General features: G+C 53.1%; 11 protein-coding genes across 11 annotated transcripts; 6 read left to right on the plus strand and 5 right to left on the minus strand.

Annotated features, from left to right (window-relative positions):
• Positions 1-6: 6 nt before the first annotated feature.
• Positions 7-1,052, plus strand: J4E78_005828 (uncharacterized protein; the record flags this gene model as incomplete). Its single annotated transcript, XM_049366443.1, has 2 exons — positions 7-357; positions 411-1,052. The coding sequence occupies 2 exons, from the start codon at positions 7-9 to the stop codon at positions 1,050-1,052; spliced, it is 993 nt and encodes a 330-aa protein (XP_049222169.1).
• Positions 1,053-1,468: 416 nt separating this feature from the next.
• On the minus strand, positions 1,469-3,795 carry J4E78_005829 (uncharacterized protein; the record flags this gene model as incomplete). The annotated part of the gene is made up of 3 exons (XM_049366444.1): positions 1,469-3,267; positions 3,317-3,677; positions 3,730-3,795. The coding sequence occupies 3 exons, from the start codon at positions 3,793-3,795 to the stop codon at positions 1,469-1,471; spliced, it is 2,226 nt and encodes a 741-aa protein (XP_049222170.1).
• Positions 3,796-6,573: 2,778 nt separating this feature from the next.
• J4E78_005830 (uncharacterized protein) lies at positions 6,574-8,468 on the plus strand (the record flags this gene model as incomplete). The annotated part of the gene is made up of 4 exons (XM_049366445.1): positions 6,574-6,727; positions 6,775-6,887; positions 6,938-7,362; positions 7,412-8,468. 4 exons carry the CDS (start codon positions 6,574-6,576, stop codon positions 8,466-8,468), a joined length of 1,749 nt encoding a protein of 582 aa, XP_049222171.1.
• A 1,799-nt stretch (positions 8,469-10,267) lies between these two features.
• Positions 10,268-10,821, plus strand: J4E78_005831 (uncharacterized protein; the record flags this gene model as incomplete). Its single annotated transcript, XM_049366446.1, has 3 exons — positions 10,268-10,318; positions 10,375-10,428; positions 10,486-10,821. The coding sequence occupies 3 exons, from the start codon at positions 10,268-10,270 to the stop codon at positions 10,819-10,821; spliced, it is 441 nt and encodes a 146-aa protein (XP_049222172.1).
• Positions 10,822-11,320: 499 nt separating this feature from the next.
• J4E78_005832 (uncharacterized protein) lies at positions 11,321-11,850 on the plus strand (the record flags this gene model as incomplete). The annotated part of the gene is made up of 3 exons (XM_049366447.1): positions 11,321-11,374; positions 11,425-11,478; positions 11,539-11,850. 3 exons carry the CDS (start codon positions 11,321-11,323, stop codon positions 11,848-11,850), a joined length of 420 nt encoding a protein of 139 aa, XP_049222173.1.
• Positions 11,851-12,199: 349 nt separating this feature from the next.
• J4E78_005833 (uncharacterized protein) lies at positions 12,200-14,142 on the minus strand (the record flags this gene model as incomplete). Its single annotated transcript, XM_049366448.1, has 3 exons — positions 12,200-13,415; positions 13,465-14,017; positions 14,076-14,142. The coding sequence occupies 3 exons, from the start codon at positions 14,140-14,142 to the stop codon at positions 12,200-12,202; spliced, it is 1,836 nt and encodes a 611-aa protein (XP_049222174.1).
• Positions 14,143-15,508: 1,366 nt separating this feature from the next.
• Positions 15,509-16,339, plus strand: J4E78_005834 (uncharacterized protein; the record flags this gene model as incomplete). The annotated part of the gene is made up of 1 exon (XM_049366449.1): positions 15,509-16,339. One exon carries the CDS (start codon positions 15,509-15,511, stop codon positions 16,337-16,339), a length of 831 nt encoding a protein of 276 aa, XP_049222175.1.
• Positions 16,340-16,846: 507 nt separating this feature from the next.
• Positions 16,847-18,001, minus strand: J4E78_005835 (uncharacterized protein; the record flags this gene model as incomplete). The annotated part of the gene is made up of 3 exons (XM_049366450.1): positions 16,847-17,011; positions 17,073-17,740; positions 17,806-18,001. 3 exons carry the CDS (start codon positions 17,999-18,001, stop codon positions 16,847-16,849), a joined length of 1,029 nt encoding a protein of 342 aa, XP_049222176.1.
• Positions 18,002-18,440: 439 nt separating this feature from the next.
• RPL44 (40s ribosomal protein L44e) lies at positions 18,441-18,931 on the minus strand (the record flags this gene model as incomplete). Its single annotated transcript, XM_049366451.1, is given in 5 exon segments — positions 18,441-18,515; positions 18,566-18,631; positions 18,682-18,782; positions 18,835-18,910; positions 18,923-18,931. The coding sequence occupies 5 exon segments, from the start codon at positions 18,929-18,931 to the stop codon at positions 18,441-18,443; spliced, it is 327 nt and encodes a 108-aa protein (XP_049222177.1).
• An 830-nt stretch (positions 18,932-19,761) lies between these two features.
• J4E78_005837 (uncharacterized protein) lies at positions 19,762-21,889 on the minus strand (the record flags this gene model as incomplete). Its single annotated transcript, XM_049366452.1, has 2 exons — positions 19,762-20,347; positions 20,436-21,889. 2 exons carry the CDS (start codon positions 21,887-21,889, stop codon positions 19,762-19,764), a joined length of 2,040 nt encoding a protein of 679 aa, XP_049222178.1.
• A 1,987-nt stretch (positions 21,890-23,876) lies between these two features.
• On the plus strand, positions 23,877-24,533 carry J4E78_005838 (uncharacterized protein; the record flags this gene model as incomplete). Its single annotated transcript, XM_049366453.1, has 2 exons — positions 23,877-23,925; positions 24,010-24,533. The coding sequence occupies 2 exons, from the start codon at positions 23,877-23,879 to the stop codon at positions 24,531-24,533; spliced, it is 573 nt and encodes a 190-aa protein (XP_049222179.1).
• Positions 24,534-25,011: the final 478 nt, after the last annotated feature.

Consider the following 25,011-nt stretch of genomic DNA (forward strand, 5'->3'; position numbering starts at 1 on the left):
GACACAATGCGGTGGTTACAGCTCCTCACTGCCTCGCTGCTGCCCTTTACAGCTCTGGCAGCCAAGAAATCGACCGGCGACCGCTTCACTGACGCCCGCGCCAAGTCGCTTTCCGTGGGCCATCCGCTCAAGCTCGACGACGCCGGTTATGCGCAATTGACCAAGTCTCCGAGAGATTATGGCGTTGCTGTGCTTTTGACCGCCCTGGAGCCGAGGTTCGGATGCATGCTCTGCAGGGACTTTCAGCCAGAGTGGGATTTGCTGGGCAAGAGCTGGATGAAGGGTGATAAAGATGGGAAGACGAGACTAATATTCGGCACGTTGGACTTTGTTGATGGAAAGAACACTTTCCAGTCGGTGAGAACTCCCTGTTCCTCTACTTTCAGCTCTCCAGGACTAACAATCGATAGATGATGCTTCAAACCGCACCCGTCCTCCTCTACTTCCACCCAACCGTCGGCGCAAACGCAAAGGTCGACTCCGCACCCGTCCGCTTCGACTTCACCGCCGGCCCCCAGAAAGCCGAACAGATCCACGCCTGGATCGCGCGCCAGCTCCCCGCTGACGTGCCCAAGCCCTCCGTCTCCCGCCCCATCGACTGGGTCTTCTACATCTCCGCAACCGTCATCGTCCTCGGAGGTATCACAGCCATCTCAGTCGCCTGGCCATACATCATTCCCATCCTCCAGAACCGTAACCTCTGGGCCGCCGTCAGCCTCATCGCCGTGCTTCTCTTCACCAGTGGCCACATGTTCAACCACATTAGGAAAACACCGTATGTCGTGGGTGATGGCAAGGGTGGTATGAACTACTTCGCCGGAGGCTTCAGCAGCCAGTACGGTCTCGAGTCGCAGATTGTTGCCGCCATCTACGGCATCCTCGCTTTTGCTGCTATTTCTCTGGCCATCAAGGTTCCCAGAATCAAAGACCCGCGTGCACAGTCGTTCGCCGTTTTCCTGTGGACTGGTGTTTTGTTCGGAATGTACAGCTTCCTGCTCAGTGTCTTCCGCATCAAGAACGGCGGATACCCCTTCTACCTGCCTCCGTTCTAGGTGCGTCGAGATGAAAGTGGTTGGGATTACTGATTTGTGAGAGACATGGGAAGGCTGGATGCTTTCCCATCTGGAAGAGAGAGATCATTTCAGCATCTGATAAAAATCGAGCTCGCGGCTCGAGTGGGGTATACACTGTATGATAACGCTGTTTGAGCGGGCGTTCATGAAGCAAATGGCTGCCTGAAAGCAGACTTGTGGTCAATATTTTGATTTGACACCTTTGTAACAAGACTATCAAATAGATCATGTACTACATTAGGATATCGTGTGTACGCATAAGAACAAACCATGACCATACCGCTAAGAAAACATTTTGCCTTGAGATGCCAGTCGTGGATGAACCCATAAGCCCGCGCCGAAAAGGAAGTGAACCTTGCAAATTGAGCCGATCATGAGAGAAGCAAACAAAACGCCTAAGACATCGTCATAGCGTGTAAGTCGAAGACGTCGTTCCTCCAGCCACCCTCATCCCAGTCATCGATGCGCTCCGCTGCTCGACGACCCTCCTCTTCCCACAGCTTGACAACACTACCAGGTGCGTACTTGCCAGCGAATACACCCTTGCCAGGTGCCTCGACACCGACCCTCGTGTAGACGTCTGGATCGTCGGCAGGTGTAAGGCGGGTGATGACAGCCTTGACGAAGGTCTTGAGGTCGTCTGGGTCTGAGATCCTCGTAGCTCGGAGCCTCTCGCGAGCGAAGATGAGCTCGCGGTTGGCAGCATGTATACCGTCGGCGATACCCTTGGCCATCTGCCTCTCCATAACCTTGCGGACGATGGGACGTAGGAGTGGCTTGAACAGCCAGCCGAGGATGCTGAACTTGGACTTGCGAAGCTTGTAGGTGAGCTTGTGGATGTGGACGCGAACAGCCTTGAGAGTAAGGATCTGTTCCAGCTTTTCCTTGCCGACCTCGACGTCGAGATGGATGTCAATACCGCGCTCGTCAAGCTGGAAAGATGCGATACCCTCATCGGCAAGACGGAGAAGACCAGAGTGCGCGCGAAGAAGGAAGCCAACTTCATCCGCACGGAAGGAGAGACCGTCAATCTTGATGGTGAACTTGGAGGTAGCCTTTGACGCCACACGGAAGCGGGCCTTGCGGAGTTCGAAGTCGTTGTATGTTTCCACCTTGAAGCGGAAAGGCAGGAAGGAGGTGTGGTTGACGGTCTTTCCGGGTTCGATAATCAGGTTCTCGAGGAGCATGTCGATCTCGGGCGTGGAGACCTCCAGACGGGGGATAGGAATGTACTGGATAGCCTGGATTCCGAGAGGAACGAAGACGTTGATGGCGTCCTGAACCAATTCGCTGTTGGTGTAGTTGTGCATAGGCGACAAGATGTTCCAGATCCTCGTGCTTGTCTTGATCATCTTCGCAATGTCCTCATCCTGTGTCACGGCCATGAACGTTCGCTGGGCCTGCTCAAAGAACACATCAACATCCTGACGGAGCGAAGACTCGGTTCCAACACCCTGGGCCTTCTTTCGGAGTTCCTGGAACTTCTCGTCAACGTGATCGAAGAAGTCGGGGTCGGTGAGCAGCTTCTGAAGGGAGTTGCCAACGTCTGTCAGCAGATCCTCGAATTCTGGATCCTTGCGGGAATGATCCAAGACCTGGTGGAAGGCGTCCTCGAGCTTCTTCCATTCCTGTTTATCTCCGAACGAGCTGATGAAAGTCCAGAAGTTCTTGACAGCCTTGTCCATCGCTGGGTTCGTGTCGATGTCGGTTTCGAGCGTGCCCATGGCATCTTCGACCGTGCGAGAGTACACCAAAGCGTAGCGCTTCAGGAGCTGTGCCAGCACCGAGACGGAGTCGTTGTAGTCCCTCTTCTGCCTCAGGTTTGTAACTGTCTTCTTCAGGCGGAACATGAGAGATTCGCCCTCGTCGCCCTGTAGCTTTTGTCCCAGACTCACGTCTGCCCTCTTAGCAACCTTGGCCACACCATTTCCAACTACCTGGGCTACTTCGGCGACATCGTTACCCAGATCCTCGGCCGAAGGTGGAGGGCCCTCGTCCGCGCCTGGCTCCTTAAGCGCCTTGTACTCTGCCTGCGAGGGCTCAATCTTCTTCGCAGCCTTCTTGGACACGTTCGACAGTGTGAATGCGGTGTCTCTAAAGACTTCGCGTCCGACGGTTTGGAGATCAGAAAGGAAGATGCGGAAGTCTGAGTTGGTAAGGAGGAGAGATCCAACGGTTTGGAGGCTCTGGTATGCTGTTCTCGTGTTAGTGGATGAGATATAGACGCATTTGTGAGTACGCACCTGCAGTAGCATCAGCCTTTGCTTTTGACCGTGTTGTCCGCCTTGCGATGTCCTCTACGTCAACAGAGATCCTGGACTTGGACAGGTACCAGAGGAAGTCTTGAATCTGATCTTCGCTGTTCTTGTGGTTCATCGTGTCGATGAACTGATGAAGCCATTGTTTCGTAAACTTGACAAGCAGGCGTCCTGAGTCGCTCAAGTCTGGGTTCTCTGGGTTCAGGACGTCTGCAGACAACAAGCTGCGGAGGTTGATGATGACTTGTTCATTCGACGGCATGAACCCCATGGAAAGCGCCCGCAGCATCTGGTACGAGTGAAGCTTCTGGTGCACCTCACGCTGGAGCGTTGTATCATCGCGATACTGTCGTTCGGTGTTAGTACGCGTCGCGCTGCAGACAGTTGAGCTGACATACCTGAGGCAACAAAGGACGCTGGTCGTCGTCGCGTTTGCGCGAGCCGAAGCATGATGAGAGTGACATTGCGATAGTTTGTGTCACTTTCACGTGGAGTGGAGTGCAATTGTGGTTGATAGAAAATGGAGAGAGCTCTGGTAGAGTTTACATTGAAGCTGTACCAAGGTTCCAGGCTCCCAAACGACGCGTTGATCAGGATGACGAGGGAAGCTAGCGCTTCGACGTCATGCCGTTCGTCGATCCCGCGGCTCCACATATGCGCCAAGGCTACATGGGCGGGTGTCATTCCCCAACCTATGGCACCCATGGTTCGCGCATCACTCTTGAGCACGTGGCTTTGATGAGTACCATATTCTGCGATATGAGCAAACTTCACCCAAGCGCGTAGATTACCAACACGGCGATTGTCCTGAATGTGTTCTTGCGTTCGTACAATGGGGGTCAAAAGCAACCCGATGCCGAGGTAAGCCACTCTCTAGCTCTGAAATGTAGTCGAAAAAAGGTACAGAAAAGCAGTCGTCGCAAGCCGGTTCAGAATGATGGAGCATACTCCGGCTGAAAGACCTAGCCGCTTTGATAGCAGCTCGAATACTACGGCTATCGTGAACAGGCTCACAGCTACCACAGGTCCATCACAGCCCCGCGGAAGTGTCTCCGTGCGTCGCCGCGTCATAGCAAGCAGCTATAAGGCCAGCTGATAGATGGACCTCATTGTTCTTCAATCAGGCTCCCAGATTCTGGAAGCAGGTTTTCATTAGACGTATGCCTTATGTAGACTGATCGTGTTGTCGTTTTACAGCGGGCTTTGTGTTGCCAAGAACATGAGAGCCTTCCAAGTTTGTCAACTAGACATCGCGTGCGATTCGCACACACGACCATCCCAAACAGTCTGTGTAAGAAGCCAGTAGTATTGTAATAATTAGGTAGATCAAGTAAGTAGATGCACGTCGTAAATGTATGCAAAAATCTTGACTGTCCATGGAATCCGCGGAGCGCGAGATGCCTAGGTAGATGACAGGCAGGTGTCTAATTCCCAAAGATGCGACGAAGGCTGATTTCTGGAAGAAATATTAGGAGATCGGAGACTGTCAGAGACTAGTAGTTTGCTACCCATGCTAGTCTGCTCCGACCATAGGGCTTCATGCGTGTGCTGGATCAGATCTAGTATGTACGATGCTGACTCGCACGCCATGGCTTTCCAGGTGTCAAGAGACGGTGAGACTTGACAGCTGCATGACAGTCGCAGGTTTGCTGCAAGGGAGGCAATCCATTGATAATTAGCTACTTTGTCGATAAATGATGCTTGCGTCAGCCAACCTCCGCGGATGTGAATGTGAATGTCGGATGCGGGTAATTGCAATAAAGTTGTCCGTAACCTCCCGTGGTGCTGTGGACTGTGGAGTCGCGTGCCCCAATTCTCGGAGGAGCAGGAACTGGGCGCAGAGCCCTAGGGCGGCTACCTTACCCAAGCCATCAAGCTTTCCCCACACAACCGCGCGGGTGATCCACTGTCGCATCTGCAAGTATAGGGTCTGAGACCTCGTCCATATCGCAAAGGAGATCAAACGTGCATTGAATCGGAGGTCCGATACTGAGATGCGATCCGGATATCACGGATATAGACAGTCGACTACTCGTCGAGGCGCCCATTCTTCTTGTCGCAGACATGGGCCGAAAGCAATCGGATGCTGCATGCGCTTCCCCTGGCATGGCACCAACGGTCCGTTAGCGAATAGTCAGGGGTGTACCGTGTGCGTAAAAAAGTTGCCCTCAGCGGCTCCGTCTGCGGTACAAAGACACACCGCTCATATTGCTTAGCAATTCGTCGGGTCGCGGTGTGCCTTCATGGAGCCGGTGCGGACCCGCGAAGGAGTAGACGGTGATGGCTTCTGGCTATTAGTGGCTAATGTCCATCGGGGCCGCTTGACCTGAGTAACGCGACAGCACTTCAAGGTACCATGTGGCGAATGGCCATGAGACATTTCCCGTAAGATCAACGCGATTAATAATAAGCACGCTGTTGCAACGCGGCGCTGCGCATTGACTGCGGAAATAAAATGCCTCGATGCCTGACCTCGCAACGAGCGCGATATTGGGCTACGGGCATGCTGTCGTTGACCAAAAGAAAACAGCGGTATACCAAAGACGAGGGCGCGGGTGAGAGCCGTTCGGGCTACTTTCCAGCTAGGACAGAGTACCGGCAAAAGCAAGATAGCACAGAAGGTGAGCGGACGAAGACTGAAGCCCATGGAAGAATACTACGGCATTCCGTCAAGGCAAATATGGGCGTTCCGATTGCTCCCGACTCGTATGCACGTCCAGTCATGACCCCTGCTACCCGGTGGCTGTGGCTGTGACACGACGAGCATCGGCATCCCTCAGGATTCGAGCAAAATTCTGGAAGGCAAACTGCAGACAGACTGAAGCGGTGATAGAGTGTATTGGAACGCGATGTAATTTGTTTTGAGTGTAGTGGTGAAGCTGCAGTCGTGCACGCGGCAAGATAGTAAACTTGGGGAAGGGACTCGCGTAAAAGTCACCAACGGGCTGGTCCATGCTTCCTTTACAGGCACACTTTGACGGCGAGAACGGATCTCCTCACAGACTGACTGTTGCGGAACCTTGACCCCTCCGATAGGCTGCTTGTTATGTAGCCCCCCATCCTCCGCGCCCCAGGCGGGCTGTCTTCCTAATTCCTTTTCAATTGCCGACGCGTCGTTTCAGCTCATTTCAATGCAGCGATTCAGACCGCTTATAAAAGTTACGGCTCCCGCCCAAGGCCTCCGTTCTTCAATCCAAAAACCCTCCTTCGTTCGTTGTATGGCCACTATAGCAAACGACACCATGCCCTCCGCCACACGCCCCAACATGGCCCGCCAACTGAGCACCACTTCCGGTGACTACGACCTGTCCTACACGCCCGACGTCCGCAGGACCCTGGGCACATACGGCCTCACTCCCCCCGCCGTCGAGAGCTACGACATCCAGAGCGAGCGATGTATGTCAAACACCGACTATCCAAATATCACTACTGACCCAACCAAGGCCTCAGGCTCCTTGCCATGAAGACGGCGCCCATTGAGAAGTTCCAGTACCTCGTCCACCTCAAGGCCACCAACCCACATCTTTTCTACCGTCTCCTAGGCGAGAACATCAAGGTATGTAATTTCTCAGTTCTACTATCGGGCCAATTCACTAACACATCCAGGAATTGACCCCCCTCATCTACACCCCCACCGTCGGCGAGGCCTGCGTACGATGGCACGAAATCTGGACACAACCCGAGGGCATGTACCTCTCATGGAGCGACCGCGGCAACCTCCGCAAGATCCTCGACAACTGGCCACACCAGGTCGACATCACCGTTCTCACAGACGGATCCCGCATCTTGGGTCTTGGTGACCTTGGTGTGAACGGCATGGGTATTCCCGTTGGAAAGCTCGCTCTTTACACCGCCTGCGCTGGTATCAAGCCAGACAGCACCCTGCCCCTGACTCTCGATCTCGGAACCAGCAACAAGGCTCTCCGTGACGATCCCCTCTACATGGGATCCAGGATGCCAAAGGTTACTCCCGAGCAGGAGAAGGAGTTCCTCGACGAGCTCATGGCTGCCCTTACCGACAAGTGGCCCAGGTACGTACTTCGCATTCGTATCCTATTCAGGAAACTAATCGTGTGACAGCATCGTCATCCAATTCGAGGACTTCAAGAACCCCTTCCCCGCCCTAGAACGCTACCAAGACCAATACGCCATGTTCAACGACGATGTCCAGGGAACTGGCGCCGTCATTGTCGGTGGATTCATCAATGCCGTCAAGGCTTCCGGTGTTCCCGCCAAGGACCACAAGGCTATTTTCCTCGGTGCTGGCAGTGCTGGTGTTGGTGTTGCCAAGCAGATCGTTGAGTACTTCATCAAGGAGGGCTTGACAGAGGACGAGGCCAAGCGCAAGTTCTGGTTCGTCGACTCAAACGGTCTCGTTACCCTGGACCGTGGTGACAAGCTGGCCGAGCACAAGGTCTTCTTTGCTCGTGACGACAACAACGGCCGCCAATACCAGTCGCTCAGCCGCCTCATCGACTACGTACAACCCACTATCCTGATGGGTCTGTCCACCATCGGCGGCGCCTTCAACAAGGACATCCTTGAGAAGATGGCCAAGCTCAACAACCACCCCATCATCTTCCCTCTTTCCAACCCTTCAAGCAAATCCGAGTGCACATTCGAGGAGGCTGTCATCGCCACTGAGGGACGCTGCCTGTTCGCTTCCGGTTCTCCTTTCCCCTCAATGGAGTTCGACGGCAAGATGCTCACCCCCGGCCAAGGAAACAACATGTATGTTTTCCCTGGTATCGGACTTGGTGCCATTATCTCCAAGGCCGTCTCCGTCACCCAAGACATGATCTACGCTTCTGCGGAATCACTGTCGACTTCATTGAACAAGCAAGAGCGCGCCGATGGCTGGTTGTACCCCGACATCCGCCGCATCCGCGAAGTCTCCGTCATCGTAACCCGCGGTGTCATCCGTGCAGCTCAGAAGAACGGTGTTGACCGCGCTACCGAACTCCGTGGTCTTACCGACGAGCAACTTGACGCCTACATCAAGAAGAACATGTACGACCCATACACCGAGCCCAAGTACTTCGACAAGAAGGTCTCTCAACAACTTTACGCAAGCGAAAAGTTGAACGGCACCACCGTCGGTGTCGCTGAGGTCACCAACGGTGTTGCTCACTTGTAGCTTTCCAATTCGTCGACATGTTTTTTGGCGTCGGGGTTAGCCACTTAGGCTTACTCTTTTTCTTCTTTCGGTCTTGATATCATTTAGACTGGGCAATGGGTCACAAAATTTCCTTTTCTGTGGGATGGCTGGACGGATTTCGATACCCTACTACATTTAATCGCTTCTCACGATAACTTGTAGTACACCTAGATACCTCCGACCTGGTGCAGCTGAGCGCACTGGAATGACAATACATATGTTATGGACAATATTTGCAATCCCCTGACTTCGTTTCTGTGACCTCAAGCGGCCATGATCAATGTCTCTATGTTAACCCTAGTGTCACACCGGATAGCTAGCATAACTCCCAAGGAGAGTATTTGTTGAGAACACCCAAACCGCCCAACAGCCCCCCGACGCGGACCCCCTCACTGTCCGACCCCTCATCCGCCGTCTGATCTCACAAAGATACAGTAAGACGATAAGACGATCAGCACGCCTCGAACACCTCCTCTTATCAACCCGACCAATCCCGTAGACCATGCGAACCCTTATCAAAACCCCTCGAACTATAGTAGGCACGGACCCGATGCCAGCCTCGGTGCCGCATGCGGTGGCTCATCGACGCACGGGAAGGCCCGCTTCTACCCCGGACCCACATCCACCGGTACGCACTGATTCAATGGTTCGCGCATGCCGTATGCGAGATGGTCGGAGCGGGTCGAATCGGGACGACTTGGTGGTTGAGGTGGCTGGCAGCTGCTAGTGTGTGGCCGTGTTTGACTGCCTGTTTTGGGTATGGGGTGCTTTTTTGCGTACGACCAGGGCGATACCTTGTCTTTTTACAGATGATCCTTATGTTGTAGGATATAACGCAATCTGATATCACAGCCTTGACGTTGTGTATGGTATGAGTGCTTGGACGTAAAAATCTATATCGAGACAGGAAGCTCCATTCCAAGCACTATTTCCAAAGACATTGTGGATGGACACGACTTTTACAGACGATTTGGCACTTGCAAACATTTCTTTGCGACGGTGGGAAGCTCACTTGGGTATGGTTTCTTATACACTGTCCAGGTAGGTATTGTACATTCTGCTATCCTGGGCTGCATCTTCGTCGATCACTTTGTCAATTTCACCCCAACTTCGTTTTTCAATCCACATCTAGCCATCGCAAAATCTGTCTATCAAGCTGTTAGCACGAATAACAGGATGTCTCGAAATCGCCTTAGCTAAAGCGTAGCAAGGAGGATACATACTAGTAAGAAGTTGGCAAAATATCTTAAGAGCTATTTGTGGCGGCTACTTTACTCTTAGAACATGTAAATGCATCTGCAATATTTAATGGTTTTCATCGAGACAGATCCTTGCTATCGCCTCTCAAACGCCTGGTGCTCATCAAAGTAGGGTAGATAATCAGCGCAGCATGTCGCATACTTATGGAGTGCATCGTGACAGCTTGAACAATGTATGTTTTGAAGGTTTTCCTTGTTTGAGAACCATCGAGTCGAATCGGCACAGCATACGAGATCCATATGGCGGCTATCGCGTTGCTGTGAGCAACTGACTCACCTTCACCACGCATGATGCACATCGCACCATGCACCACGTGCCACGTTTACTCTTTACGAACTCACGGTGAGCTTAAGCTCTGGTCAATCTGGACGCTTGGCGGTCCTCTCACCTTGAATATAAACATCAGTCTGAGCCGCCTCTCCTCCAACTTCCACCTCCCTCAGTTCATCTTCTCTTCCACACTCCTCCGCACTACGAACCATCCAGTAAACAAAACCAACACAAACGACAAACACATCATGTCGGATACCAAGAAGGCCACCGGTACCGGTTGGAGTGACCGTGACTTGGTGAGTAGCTAATGGCAACTGGACTCTGTCAATCGCGCGATGCTGACTTTGACTAGCTCTCCAGTCTGCTCTACCTCGTCAACAAGAACGGCTCTGTCTTCAACTACAACGTAAGTCCCATTCTGACTTCTGTAACGCAAAGAGTACTCCCCGCTAACATGACGTAGGAGGGCTGTTACCCGGCCGGTCGCAACGCCAGTGGTTTCAAGCAGAAGATCAACGCGCTTAAGAACGTTCTCAAGCCGGAGTGGGAGGCCATGGAGGCGGGAGTACCTGTTTCTGAGGTCACACCCAAGAAGGCGGCAACACCACGCAAGCGGAAGGCCAAGACTGACGAGGACGGTGATGACGCCGAAGTCACTCCCAAGAAAGGTCGCGGTCGCCCGAAGAAGAAGAAGGAGCCTACTCCTGAGGCTGAGGAGGACCTGGAGGATGAGACTGTCAAGGAGGAGGTCAAGGACGATGATGACGACGACATTCTCAAGGAGGCTGATGACATCTGAACATCCACGGCGATCACTATGGCATTGAGGGCATGGGCGAGAGGCAATCGACTTGAGCGCTCTGTTACGCACACCAGCGTCTGGCATTCTGAATAGGTTCACGACATGCATTGGGCAGTCTGATAGTCTTGCTTAGCTACATCGTCAGTTTCCATATGGCACATGCACCAAGGCACACTCATCAAATCAGACCAGTATCAAAATCACGTACCTTATTGACACGTTTTACCAGATTAAATCCCTCACTTCCCAGAGTATTGCAATCTCCTAATCCCAAATGACCCACGTGTGCCAGAACTCACCTTCACCTGGTAGCCGCCAGTGCCAAGCTCATCCTCACCGTCACAACAGCGCGACCTCCACACATAAACCACTCTGCCACCTCCCAGCTTCTTCCTTTCTACTGCCTCGTAGTTCATACCATCTTCTGTCCACCGCACAGCACAACACCTTCAACACACTTAATTACCATCCAGTACCGTCCGTCAATCGCTTCATCATGTCAGGCGCCAACAGCGGCAAGGCCCTCACTGCCTGGACAGATAAGGAGCGTGTATGTCGCTTCCCACCCTCCACACCATACATGCTGACAAAGAATCACAGCTCGTCTACCTCTTCGCACTCATCGAGAAATCCAACGTCACCTTTGATTACAACGTTAGTAACCCCCACCTAGAACCTCCCCTTCTCACCTCTTCAAACTAACACAACAAACAGAATACGCCCCGCCCCGCCGGCCGTTCCATCATCGCCTGTCAACGCATGATGGGCCGCCTCAAGGATACCCTCAAGAACGAGTTGGAGGCTCTTATGTCGGGCAACCCCATTGAGGAGGATACCCCCAAGAAGACCCCTACTCCGCGTAAGCGCAAAGCCAAGGGCGATGCCGCTGATGGAGAAGGAGAAACCACTCCTGCCAAGCGTGGTCGCAAGAAGAAGGTTTCTGAGGATGTCGTCGGTGATGAGGAGGAGGAAGTCACCCCCGTCAAGCCTGAGCCTAAGGAGGAGGATCTTGAGGAAGACATCTGAGTGGACGGTCGGTTGATCCTTGCGAGCTTCAGTTATTGACATCTTGGCGACGTTGATGCAGCGAAGCAATTCGGTCATGCATGTATTCTGGTCAGCACATATGGGCAGCTCCAAATCTTTTGAGCATTGCGAGACATGAGAAGCGACATGGAAAGACGATGATTTATGCAAAAAGTTCATGACATTGAGCGAAACAAAGAAAACTTCGATGGGTATCTAAACTATTCTCTCAACAAACTATCAGCCGTGAAACATCGTGATATGGGCGCCCCTTCGTAGAGATAGGCCATGCAAGACTCCACACACCATTCAAGCATATATGCAAAAAGAAGATCGACCTCGCACTCGTTTACCGTGTATAATCCGGCTTCGTCGCCTTATTGACAATGGGTGGCGGGCCGTCTGTATCCGGGTACGGTAGTGGTGCACCTGGAGGGGGTCTTGCGAAGTGAGAGCCAGAGGGGGGTGATGTGCGTGCACCAGATAGAGGCGGTGGGTGAAGTCCATCCTGCAAAGGTGTCTTGGGTGGTCTAGGTGGAGCGTTGGACATACGGTCATCCCAGCTAGGCGCAGAGCTCATCCACGATACTGGACGTCCTGCTGAAAATTGCTCGTCCGAGCGACGTCCTGGCGACACTAGTTCACCTGAATGCCGGGGGTGGAAGTCGCTGAATCCATCTGTACTCGCCGCTGATTGCGGGTACTCGTCCGAGGAGACGACCAGGAACTTGTCATTGTCTGATGGTCGGCGCGGTTCTGGCGGAGGGCGGAAGGCGGGATGTATGTTTGTGTAGTATTCTGGCGCGAGCTCCTCGGCTGGTAGTTCGACTGCCATGGGCGCTGGGTCCGGGACGGTGGGAAGAGGCTTGTTCGGTGCTTGCGCGCCTGGCGAAAATGGCGACTCTCCTTTGGCTGCACGCTCCCATCGCACCTTTGCGAAGTGTATCCTTGCGATCTTCGCAGCCGAGTCCAGCGTCATACCTTGTACTCCCTTGTCAGCCAGGTACATGCGCGTATTCGTGCTGATTTCGGCGAGGGCATTCCACTCGTTCATTCCAAATTCTCCTACACCGACGTTGACGTTCAAACGGTAGTAGTTCTCAGGATTGACTTGTCTTTTCGCGAGGTGGTCCTTCATCTCCTTGTGTGTCCTTTCGCAATCTTCGATCTTCTGGATCAATTTCCGTCTCGCCTCTGCAAAGTCGCCCATGCCGCCGGAAACGAAGCCTTCCCACCACAGATGCTGTTGTGCGTTTGTGCCTTCTGGCCGCTTTCCGGTGCCTATGCTTATGAAAACGCCAACTTCGCGCCCAGGCCATTCGTTGCAAACAGCTTCGTCGAGAGCCATAGGCGCTGGGTTGTATTTGCCGGAGCCTTCATCGAGGAAGACGGATTGGCCGATCTGGATTGGCTTGAATGCTAGAGCGGTCGCGCAAGTTGCTCGGCCGGCTTGCCATATCGTGGCGTTTGGCTCGATTGGAGGTTCTTTACGGGAATCGTAGGAGCGGAGGAGAACCTGGCCGTTGCCAGACTTTTTGGTGCCTTTGTAGACGGCTGTGATGGCACTGCAGACAGTTAGCGCATTGACATATCAACGACATGCGTCCTACTCACGTCTTAGTGCGCTCTTCTCTGTTGTCGTATAGCTGGGCGTGAGGGTTCCCCCACTTCATGGCGGCTATGCGCATATTCACGGGAGTCATGCCAATCTGGCTGTAGTTGCTGGCATTACTAGCGCTTCTTTGCATGCGGCCCGATATTGCGCTCCCGGGGGTCATGGGCGGTGCATCCTGCCCGTTGTGATTGTCGTTGCCCTCGTCGTCGTAGATTGTGTGTTCGCGCACGCATTGCATGATGGCCTCCTCCAGCTTCGACGCCTTGAATAACGTCGATCGATATGGTATGCCGGCGAATGTCTTGTCGGTCTCGAAGACTCTCCTCGTCATGCGCACGTAGACGTCCTTGCAGGTCTCAACGTCCATTCTCAGCCGCCCCAGCATGATAGCGATCAAGCCTCCCGTGCCGGTGCCTACGATGAGATCGAAGTGTTCGCATGGCTTGGGTACTTCGTGCCGCTTGGGGGCTCTGCCTTCGGTTTCGACAAAAGTCCGGTGCATCAATTCCTGGAGGATGATGAGCATGGAGTACCCCCGCACACCGCCGCCGTCTGTCACATGGGTTAGCACCTGCCATTACTGAGGCCTTACATCATATCACCAACATACCTAACGACAGGACGCGCAGCGGCGGCCCCTTGGTCGTGTCTTTCCGGCGCACTCCGTTGAGCGCCATTTTCGGTACACGGTATGCGCTGGCTGTGCCGAGGTGTTGTTGATGTTCAGCCTGGTGAGGCGCGTTTGTGTGCATAGAGTCAGGCCTGGGGAAGCGCCGATGCCTGAGGTTATCAAGCTATCTGTTGTCGGTGGGCTGATCTCGCGGCTGAAAAGTGCTGATCTGGTCGTGATACTAAGCAGCAAAGCGTGGCTGAGTGGATTCCAAGCCTAGGCGCGCGCGCTCGAAAGCGCTCAAGAATGGTTGTTGTTGGGTCGGTGGCCAGGTGAGGTGGGCGAGGCGTAGGGAAGAGTCACAGGAGCGACAGGTGATGGGTAGGGTGGTTCACGTGCGGAGGTTAAGAAGATTCTTGACTCTTGCCAGTCGTGGCCAGCAGCCCAGTTGGTTCACAGCGTCGTCACTCGTCATTCGCCAAGCATGACATGAGCCGAACTGCACCGCCACCTCGGTTCCGCTCCTCAGCCCACTAAAACCTGGTTTACCCTGCTATGGCGACGTTGTCAGCGCCCAAGATCTTCCGCCTCTACCGGTTTTACGATAAAAGATCTTCATGCCCTTGCAGCGGCAGGGCCATGGCCCGCTCTGCTTTCAGGAACTCCCCTCCACTCCCACCACGCGAACCCATGACTATCCAATCGCCAACTCCTCCGGCCTTGCTTCGGATGGTCACGCTTCCATCAGCGTCGCCTTCTCCGATCGAATAGCCATGCCGAACCCATCCTGATCGAGATGAGTGGAAATGCCTCGTCTCGTCAATATGGATCTTTCTACCCCATCGGCTGCTGAAGAATTTCGCCGACATATCGCAACACCAACTCAGCCCTAAACCTGCTGTGGACTCTAACCACTTTTACGTATGTTGGAATCATGCGACTCGCTTCACGAAGCCCTGCAGTTGGCATTTGAGTTTGCACGTGATGTTACAGAAGTCAGCTTGCTGATCACGACACCGACGTACCCATACATGAGCTCTGCGTTATAAGCCGGTATGTTGGCCATGGTCTGGTCGAGTAGATGACACGATTTAGTTTCGGGACTGAACCCAAAGTGAAGGAGATGTAGTCGAAGTCAGCCCCAGTGAGTGCAAGAAGTGAATGGCGTGTAGGGGAACATGGAGGTAATGACGCATTCACCCGAAGAGTGCGGGCCTGTTGGGTGAGAGACGAGCTGTATTGCTGTATTGCTGGAGTGTAGGTGAAGGGAAGCACCCCCTTCCAGTTTAGGCGGCGCAGAGCGAACCTTGGAACGACAACCGGCCACTAGTCAACCGAGGGTCTCAAGCACAATTTCTTGTGTCAATTACAGCCCCAACCCGACTGAATTTCCTCATCTCCCGAAAACAAGTCCCAACCACTATCGCACCAAGATGGCCAACCCCTCGCTTCTTCTGGACTTACCGGCCGAGCTCCGCAACACGATCTACCAACTTGCTCTCACCCACTCAGAGCCGCTGCATTACCGCATGCCTAAGGATGGTGAAGACAAGCCGTACCTCTACCATCGCGAGGCACCTTTCCAGCAGGGGGATGACGAGAAGCTTGTCGAATACAACCAGCTCAAGTATGTCAACAAGCAGTTGTATGCAGAGACTGCTGGTTTAGAGCTCAAGTTCAACGACGTCACATTGTCTGAGGGTTCGGGACATGAGTCTCCGTCCGACATGCTTACTGCCTGGGTGTCGTCGATATCTATTGCCAAAAGGTCCTGGATTAAGACCATCAGCATCACATGCGACAAGTATGACCCAAAGTGCTTCGATAGTGAGAGCGCGGAGGCTGTCGCACGCCTCGCCCGACTCTGCAACGACATCCCCACTATGAGAGTCAAGTGTTATAACCCTTTCTGGACATACGCCAACCGCCGGCACTACGACGTTGTCTTCTTCTTTATGGCGGCTCTATCCATTTACTATGCATACCGTGGCGAAACCACCAAATACCTTATTTTCGACGAATCCGAACATACTATGTTGAAAGAATCTGGAAAGAAATGGAGAGAGCCATGTAAAGGCCCAAAAGTACACTTGGCGCAACTGCAGGCCGAGAACTTAAGGTTCTTCCCCACCTTACCGGCGAACTTCACAGTACCCGTCATCAAGGCAAATCACAGAGTTGCGGAAGATGGCGAGGTTGTTCTAGAGGCAGAGCAGTGGATTGGCAACAAGTACTTGAGAGAGTGGATGGAGTATGGTATCTAGAGAGAGAACCGGAGGGTGTCGCATCTAGTCGACAAGGCCTGAATATATTCTCGGTCTCCTGCTGGGACCCGGTATCTCGACGATGATACCTGGCCCTTGGTTTCCATATCCACCTCATACAAGAAAAAATCTGAACAGGTCTGCAGACTACATGACACCAACAACTTGCAAAGTAGGTGATCTAACGTCAACGTAGACTCTAGGGTGTTTAGCTTTTTCCTAGGTTGGCGTGTATCGAAAAAGAGTCACGATACTGAGTCGGTCAAGTGGGGTAGATTGGTGCTACCTCTTTGTCTTAGACAGCATGCTAGAAACAGGCTGAAAAGCCTTGAAGAAATACTACACATCTTCAATGCTCATTCCAAGTTCGCGTCATTGTCTCTAGTGCTCTAACAATCCATCCTTGATACAGTGGATGTGTAGCTGATAACACCATGTAGCTGATAACATCATGTAGCTGATAACACCATGTACAAGACCAAGAGCTGCCATGCCAGCTCAACCGCGCTACTTCTTCTTCGGTACCTCAACGAGTCCCCTAGTCTCCTTCATCCGCCACTGAATCGCCTTCGCAAGCTGATACAGCACCTCCAACGTCGGCATAGCAACCCCAGCCTCCTTACCCGCTCTCAACGGCTCACCCAGCAGATTCTCAAATTCGATGAAGTTGCCCTATCAACGTTAGCACCTCGTTCTTCCCACGTGAACCACCGGAGTCAGGAACTAAACTCACCTTCTCCACATCCTGCTGCATACTCGGCTTCAAGTAACTCTCCAACGGATCAACGTGAATAGTCGCCTCAACCACATCCTCCGCCAACTCCACACCACAAACCGCCTTCGCAGCCGCAACAATCTCCCGCATAGCCGGTCTAACAAGGCCATCCAACGCCCCATCAGCAAGTCTCAGCCGTCCGTCATCCAGTCCCGTGATCGCGCAAATCGGGTTCAGACAAGCGTTAAACACCAGCTTCTTCCATCTGTCATGCAAAACTTTAGGCGAGTACTGACAATCCGTCTTCCCACCTTTCCCATACAACTCCACGAACTCCTCCGCCCGACGCTCCGGCACAGCGGGATTAATGTTGGAAGTGGGAAACGCGCCAATGAGAAGCCTGTCGCCTTCGTCTTGGACGATGTGGCCGGGTGAGGGTTCCGCGCTGCCGATCATGGAGATAGCGGAGAGAATGGGGATGTTGGGATGCGGGCGCAAGAAGGGCTTTTCGATGTTGAGGCCATTTTGCAGGAGGATCAGAGTGGTTTTGTTGCTGTTTTGAGGCAGGGCTGGCGTGATTAGGTCGACGGCGGTGGGGGAGACGTCGGGGATGTTTTTGGTACAGAGGACGACGTAGTCGTATGGTGGGAGGTCTTCTTCGGTAAGGTTGGGGATGGTGTTGCGGACTTGGGTGTGTTAGCTTTTTGGGTGCGGATCGGCATGTGAATCGCTCATAAGGTTTACAACGTACCAACGCTAGGTCTCCATACGTCCAATTTCCCATGATCGCAGCTCTCGATTGTGTATCCTTTGTCTTTGACGACGTTGTAGTTAGATCGCAGCACCACGGTCACCGTTGCGAGACCGCCGACTTCGAGGTTGACGGCTGCAATGGCACCGACTGCGCCGCCGCCAATAATGAGGACACTTTTCTTAGTATCAGCCATTGTGTGAGGGGAATCCAGAGGATGATGGAGACTCACATGAGAAGTAGCGTCTGACCCAATCGACAAGATAGGACGCGACGCGTTAGTGGGGTGGAGGGGTAGCCACTACTTAGAAATGACTCCGTCAGTAACGATCCGCGCGGCTGTACCTGCTGCATCCAGAAGCCATCACTTGGCACCGATCACGCTGTCACTACCTGCGTTAAGTGGAAATGTTTTGCGGTCCCTTCAATCGAGCTCCATTTGATGCATATGTAGGTTACAGTCCGTAAATTCGTGGCTGGTGACCTTTTGTCGCCAGATCTTCCGCCTCACACGCCTTCATTCTTATCGCACTGATGATTGATGCATTGCTTGAGTCGAAGGTAGAGCCGTCCATTCCATCCGCCCGAAGACTACGCCGAGAGCCCAGCAAAAGAGAGAGAAAGAAGGTACACGCTTAGAAGACGAGAGCGGCACCCTTGGTCTTCTTGTCACCACCGAGCTCGAAGTGCTTGCATCGCTTGAGGGCGAGCTACGAGTATATTAGCGATTGCGAGGTGGAAGAATGTGAGCGGAGCCTACCTGTGCCTTGGTCTTGCACTGTGTGCACTCTAGACGGAGAACGACCTTCTTGGTGGTCTTCGCTTTCTGCATGGTGTTAGTACTCATCTTTTGAGCTAGAATGCGTGCGATCGTACCTTGTGGAAGACGGGCTTGGTCTGACCTCCGTAACCGGATTGCTTGCGGTCATAACGACGCTTACCCTGCGCGAACAGAGAGGCCTTTCCTGCCTTGTATTCTACACAGTCTCAGTATACGGGTATGCGAGTGTGTGGACGCGGATCACTAACGGGTGACCTTGTGCTGGGTGTGCTTCATGCACTTCTTGCCCTTGCAGTAGGTTCGGCGGGTCTTGGGAACGTTGACCTGGGAAGTCACAGTCAGCATTCAGGCTCAATGCTTTTGAAATTCCCAATTTCCTGTACTGGCGACAAATGCGAAGCGAGCGACCGACGTAAGCGATGGCGAGGGATGTGCGGTGATGCGGAGGTCGCGATTGAGATCATCCTGGTGAGATGTTGCCACCATCAAATGCCAGCATCTACACTGCGCCCGACAGCTGGGTTCAGATGCGGCGCGATACCAAGGGCCCGTGATGGAGTACGTGTTGAGTCGCCGCCTCTTCAACGCCAAGGTCCTCACATGTCCCTTCGCACCAGCAGCCCTCTGTAAGAGACGTTGTACAATCCCAACCCTCTCAGCATCGAGTGTATTCCGCCACATCTCGGTCTTCTAATGGGGTATCGTCGTGTCGAATGTCGCGGGGTCGGAGAATTCGCCTCGCCATCGTCATCGAAGATTCGTGGATTCGTTCGCTCGTCGCACCGGTCGTGGTCCTTCGCAATGTCTCCGGCAACAAGAATTTCACTCACCATTTTGACGGATTTTGCTCTGTGGTTAGTATGAGCGAAAAGTTGGCGGTGTTGCTGGAGGTGTTGTGGTCGCGCTGGGCCGATATTGCTAGCGTTGTGTGGGCTTCGGCTAGGTTAGTAAGCCGGCACCTGCGCCACTCACAGCCAAGATGTCGAGGGCACGCACCAGACCATCCCCAAACATATTCACTAGTCATTGAGTGTGTTGAAAGGATGAAGTGCAGTCGAAGTAAGAATTGAATTGTGGTATCATGCGTGCCAAATAAAGTGCAGATCCCTAATCATATATCATCCTTGACCCATAAACCCGCGATGGGAAACAAATGAAAGCTGCGAGCGTAACGACTAGTAAATCGGATGTCCCTCCTCCCACTTCTGGACCTCCTTCGTATCCTTGGATGCGGACAGGGGGCTGCTACCCATGCCGAGACTGAACCTGCCACTCTCGCGCTTCTCAGGGCTCCGTCCGTCGTCGATGCGCTTCACAGGGCCGACCCATTCCCACATGCGAGCAACGTCACCGCTCGCTGTGGCTCGGACACCTGCACGGATGTTGCTGTTCTTTTCGACCTTCGCCTGCACCCTTGTCCATAGCTTCTGTCGGCGAGATGCGTTGAACTCAGTCCTCAAGACGTCATCTCGCAGTTGTGTCATACTGATACCCTTCTCCGCGCCAGGGTCATAGTAGCTCAACGCGGCCTGGTCCTGGAGTCTATCGTATGCGTCGCTTGCGAGTTGCTTCGCGCGAACTTCCATTGCTCGGTTACTGGTGTATGCGTACTTTCCGTACGATCCAGTGGCAATCAGAATGAGCATCGTTACAATTTGGAGAAGATGTCGTTCAAAAGATTCTCGGAGGGATCTTCGGACGCTGCAGGAGAGGGAGAGCTTGGCGAGGGAGGTGGATGCGAGACGTCGTCCGCCTGTTGTTCTGTTTCCAAGGAAGAGTAACTGATTAGTACAATTCCACGTCAGAAATGTTGCACAAGTGGTTGGAGAACTGGAAAGGAGGTACTTACCCATCGGTGCTTTCGACTATCTCCTCTCGCATAGTCAGTTCAGGAAAGGCTCTGTCGAACAGCTCACTGAACTCCTGGTCTGTCAAGCTCTTGCTCTTTTGAGAAGCCATCTGCTGCTTCAGATCTCCTTCGCTGACTTCAGGGCTTTCCACTGGATTCCCTGCCGCATCTGGTTCCCCACACTCATACTGGGCTTTGCGTTGTCGCAGAATCTCCACTGCCTTGTTCGCGATACCATTCACCTTCCGCGTCTTCTCGCTGTCTGGCTCACACGTCGGAGGGAGAGGAACCAGGCCACCGAGTGACAGCGGATGGTCCTTCATAATGAAATCGGGATCGCACCTCAGAGTCAACCCGCGGAAACACTGCGCGTGTGGTGGGCAGGGCTCACACTGCGGGAGGAGCTGGTCTGCCCAGCTCGGTAGCTCCATACCACCAAGTCCAGTAGCATCTCGTCCGATGCCACAAAAGCCAACATCGATCTTTTCCTGTCGCCAGACGCCAGCGAAAGCGGCTGATACTGTGAGGAGCAGAGTTCCGGCCATTGCTTTGATCGTACCAGTAGCTTTGCCCTTTTGCCTCCGTCTGCGTGGAGGCAGAATGTCGACCTCGCCAGCCTTTGCACGCTCGCGCACTAGTTCAAGTTGCTCTTCTGGGGTGAACTCCTCGCCGGCATCTGCAAGATCGTCTTCCTGATGCTGTGTACGTGGGTCCGCCACATCGAACGTTCCACGTGTAGGTACCATGATGCCCTCGTCTAGTTGTTCAGCCTTGGGTTGGACTGTCCTCCGGCGGTGCGCATCGCTCTTGCGCCGCTCCTGCTGACCAAATCCAGTAGTTCTCCTACGCCGGTCGCGCGATGTGGTATCTGGGACCGCAGGAGAGCTGCCGCTTTGGAACGGGTTTTCCTGGGTGAAGGGGCTGGCAGCATCGTTGCGATGCCACGCTTCCGGCTCAGGCGTGGGCTCTTTAGGCGCGGGAGTGACACTCTTGCGTGTACGCCTAGCTGCAGGCCTCTCATCCACCTCGGGCTCAAGCGCTCTGCTGTGTTTGGCAGGGACAGCGCGCGCGGGTGTCTTGGCGCGTGGTGCCGGCACCTCTGCCTCCTCTGTTGGCTCGCGCGTGGTTCGGCGGGTTGTGCGTCGTGTCTTCGCAGGCGTAGGTGCTATGAGTGTTTCGTCTTCGGCGTCGTCTGTCTCGACCGTACTGGCTGAGCTGGAGGGGACGTCTACGATGCCCCGCGTCGATCGCTTCGTGTGTGCCTGCATCCGCTGGACTTTGGACTTCTGAGGGAGGACCAGGTCGACGAACATGCCAACCAGAGCGGGCTTCTTTGCCGAGGACGGATATGTGACGCCATGTCTCAGCAAGATGCTCCTCAGCTCCGGGACTGTTATCTTGCTGGGGTCGACGCCATCTTCATAGTACCAGTACTCTCCGCGCGCGTCAGCCATGTCGATGTGGTGGGGTCCTTTTTTGTCGCGGAATTAAGTTTACGGTTGAGCGGGGCCGGCGACTGAGACAGTTGTAGGGCGGACGTGAGACAGGCGTGGGTTGGCTCGTGTGGTCGCTGTGATGGGCGATAGGCAGACTTGGGAAAGTCTGCGCAGCTTGTTTGTGATGTCACCGAGGCAACTGCGGGCCCGTGCGCTGGCCGCGGCTGCTTTCATCTCATTCACCTCTTTCATTCGCTTTCACACGACAAACATCACAGGTGCCGATGAAACAAAGAAGAATTGTGAACGACGAATCATATACAAGTCGCCTAACCTTCTACGCATGCGAATAAGTCAAATATTACTACAAAACAAGACCCTGTGGAGGCTACATCAACAGCTATGAAGACACACTCATCGCGAGTTTACATTGGTCACCTGCAAAGGACGGCATCACCGATGCGAATTACATGGACGAGGTACATGAATGCTTATAATTGCTCATCGATCCGCATCTTCTCGCGGGTTGTTTAGAGTAGACATGATCTGATGAAAAGTTCCCTTATAGTCCCTCCGCTACCCACTTCCTTATCGCCGCTCTCCATATCGGCGCAAGATCCTCCCCTTTATCGTTGAAGTGAGTTCCTGTGCGTACGGAGACTTCCTCCGATTCTAGGATATCTTCCATGGGGAAGAAGTGCAAATTATCCGCCCGTAAACTCTCATGTAATGGTTGCGACGTCCCGCCCTTTATATCAAATTTGTTCCACCCTCTCACGATCTCCAACCCTTTTTCTATGACTGGTCTGGTGTTCGGTTCCATAGGCCAGAGTTCGGTCCTTGAGTCACCTAAGAGATGCTCTGATAAGGCAACCCCAAGTGCGATTACCATGAGAGGATCGACAGGTCCATTAGAGGCTGTCTTCAGCACTTTGGCGCTGAACATTGACCATTTGTGTTCCACGGTAATATATGGCATCTGTCTGCACAGTTTCGCTAGTCGACACATGTTGGCTTGGTTGTCGATCTGTAAGAGGGCCCTTTTGCCTGGATTATTTCTTTGCGCCAAGTACTCGTTCACATCAGCGTCGGTATTTTGCAGAGCCACAGTTCGGAGCCATCTGTGTTTCTCTTCTGGAAGAGATGCGAGAAGCGCAAAGAATTGTTCGGTGGCAGTGGTCTTGCCTTCGGCCCGGGTAGAGATCGTGATGGTAGTATTGAACTTCAACTCAAGGTGTGCACACTCCTGGTGTAGCTGTTTATTGACATACTGTAGCTGATTGAGCTGTTTGTGGCCGGAGGTGTCGTTTGTCGTGTACTTTAGCGTTGCGTCTGGTGTGGTTAGGACGTATTCGTAGATAACGTTCCGGAGCTCGGGAGGAAGAAGGAAGAGGCGGCTCTTGGTCGCTGGTTTTACAGCTTCCGGTTTCGACATAAACGACCAGATGAAATCTGAAAACATGTTCGACCTAATTGGCATGCTTTCCGCGTTGGTAGAAGATTTTGGGAGCAGATTACGTTGGTAGGGGTTGAGTGATTGGTGGATTCGTGAGTATTTGTAGATCAAGAAGAGTTGTGATGTGGTTGTTATGTAGAAGGGAGGAAGCCCTTGTATATGTAGTAGAGGGTTACAAATAGTGAACGCTCGTGAGTGAAACTCGCGATCGATACGATCCGACCCAACAGTGTTGTCAACGTGAGGCTAACCACTTCAACAGAGGCAAAGCGCGATCCAGAGCGTTTCAATTTACGAGAGAGTACTCACTCGATAGTATCGTGAATGAGTTGAATGCAGTGCCCTTTTTACCTAGAGTCTCTAGTGGCTCATCCCTTTAAAGCATCCCACTTCCACCCCCTGAGTGCTCCTCTTCTCTCCAAGCAGAATCTAAACCCACCCATTCTCTACAAAAGTCTGCGCCTGATACTTAATTTCGACCCGAATACGTCACTCTAGTTTACCCAGCACAAGTACGGTACAAGCAGACAAGCAGACGAATTTAATACCATGTCCACGGAATCGCCCCTGCTCCAACTCCCGGGTGAACTACGAAACAGTAAGTCGGAGCTCTGGAGTGATTTATCGTTCCTACGTCGACGTTGAATGGTGCACTGGTCATGCGCTAACTATGCTATTCCAGAAATATACGAGCTCGTGCTCACTTCACCCAGTCCGCTCTACCTTTACTCGCCGGAAGCACCCCGGCAGGTTGTGCGGCGCTCGGATGATCCCGTTGTACTCGAAACATCGTCTCCCGTGAAGCGCTACGTTGAGTTCAACAACCTCAAGTATGCGAACAGGCAACTTTACTCGGAGACTGCGGGCTTGGACTTCAAGTACAACAGCTTCAAGATTAAGCTTGGGCGTCCGAAGCCTGCACAAGATGGACAAGACACCGAGATCTTGCGGGGTCCGAGAGTTTGTAAGGCATCTCAGGTTAAGTTCGACAGGGGCTATTTGGATGACTTTAGCAAGAGCGCATCGTCTCAGGGACAGCGCCTCAAGATCATCTGGCAGCATGCTATAGATCTCTGGGAAGATGCATGGTGGAATCCTGGTTGCTGGGAAGGTCCGGGATATCGAGTAGAGAACGAAGAAAAAGAAATTGAGAATGGTGCGACGCCACCTCGAGAGCCTTTTCCAGTAGAAATAGGTAACCAATGAGGCTTTTCCGAATAGTCTAAACCTCCGTTTCCCTCTACAGCTTGCTATCTCGTAGGCGTTTATTACTTGAGGCCTTGAGGGGAAAATTCCGGGGCGCGATTGTAGCTTTGTGTTGCTTTAGTTGCTCTACCTCTGAAAGCTCTCATACTTCACCATAGCTATCTACCTCTCTACCCCCTGTACAGCCCTCGGAATCACATACGCGGCCCATTTCTCCTTGCTATCCGCCTCTCTCCATACATCCATTCCACCTGCAACTCCATTCTCATCAATTTGCCAATCGCCTCTCTCCACCATACCCGTCCAGCTCTTCAACACATCGACAAGGCTATGATCATGCGGCTCCTCAAGCGGCTGATATCCAGGACGATACAAATCTACATGGCTGTCTTCGCCATCCTCTCTATTCCCAAACTTGCTGCCATCAGTCCTCCTTGCATAACCATTTGCTCCAATACCAAAAGGTAAAATCAACCTA

The sequence above is a fragment of the Alternaria triticimaculans genome (genome assembly GCF_023758025.1).
Source record: "Alternaria triticimaculans strain BMP 0046 chromosome Unknown scaffold_7, whole genome shotgun sequence".
Lineage (NCBI taxonomy): Eukaryota > Fungi > Ascomycota > Dothideomycetes > Pleosporales > Pleosporaceae > Alternaria > Alternaria triticimaculans.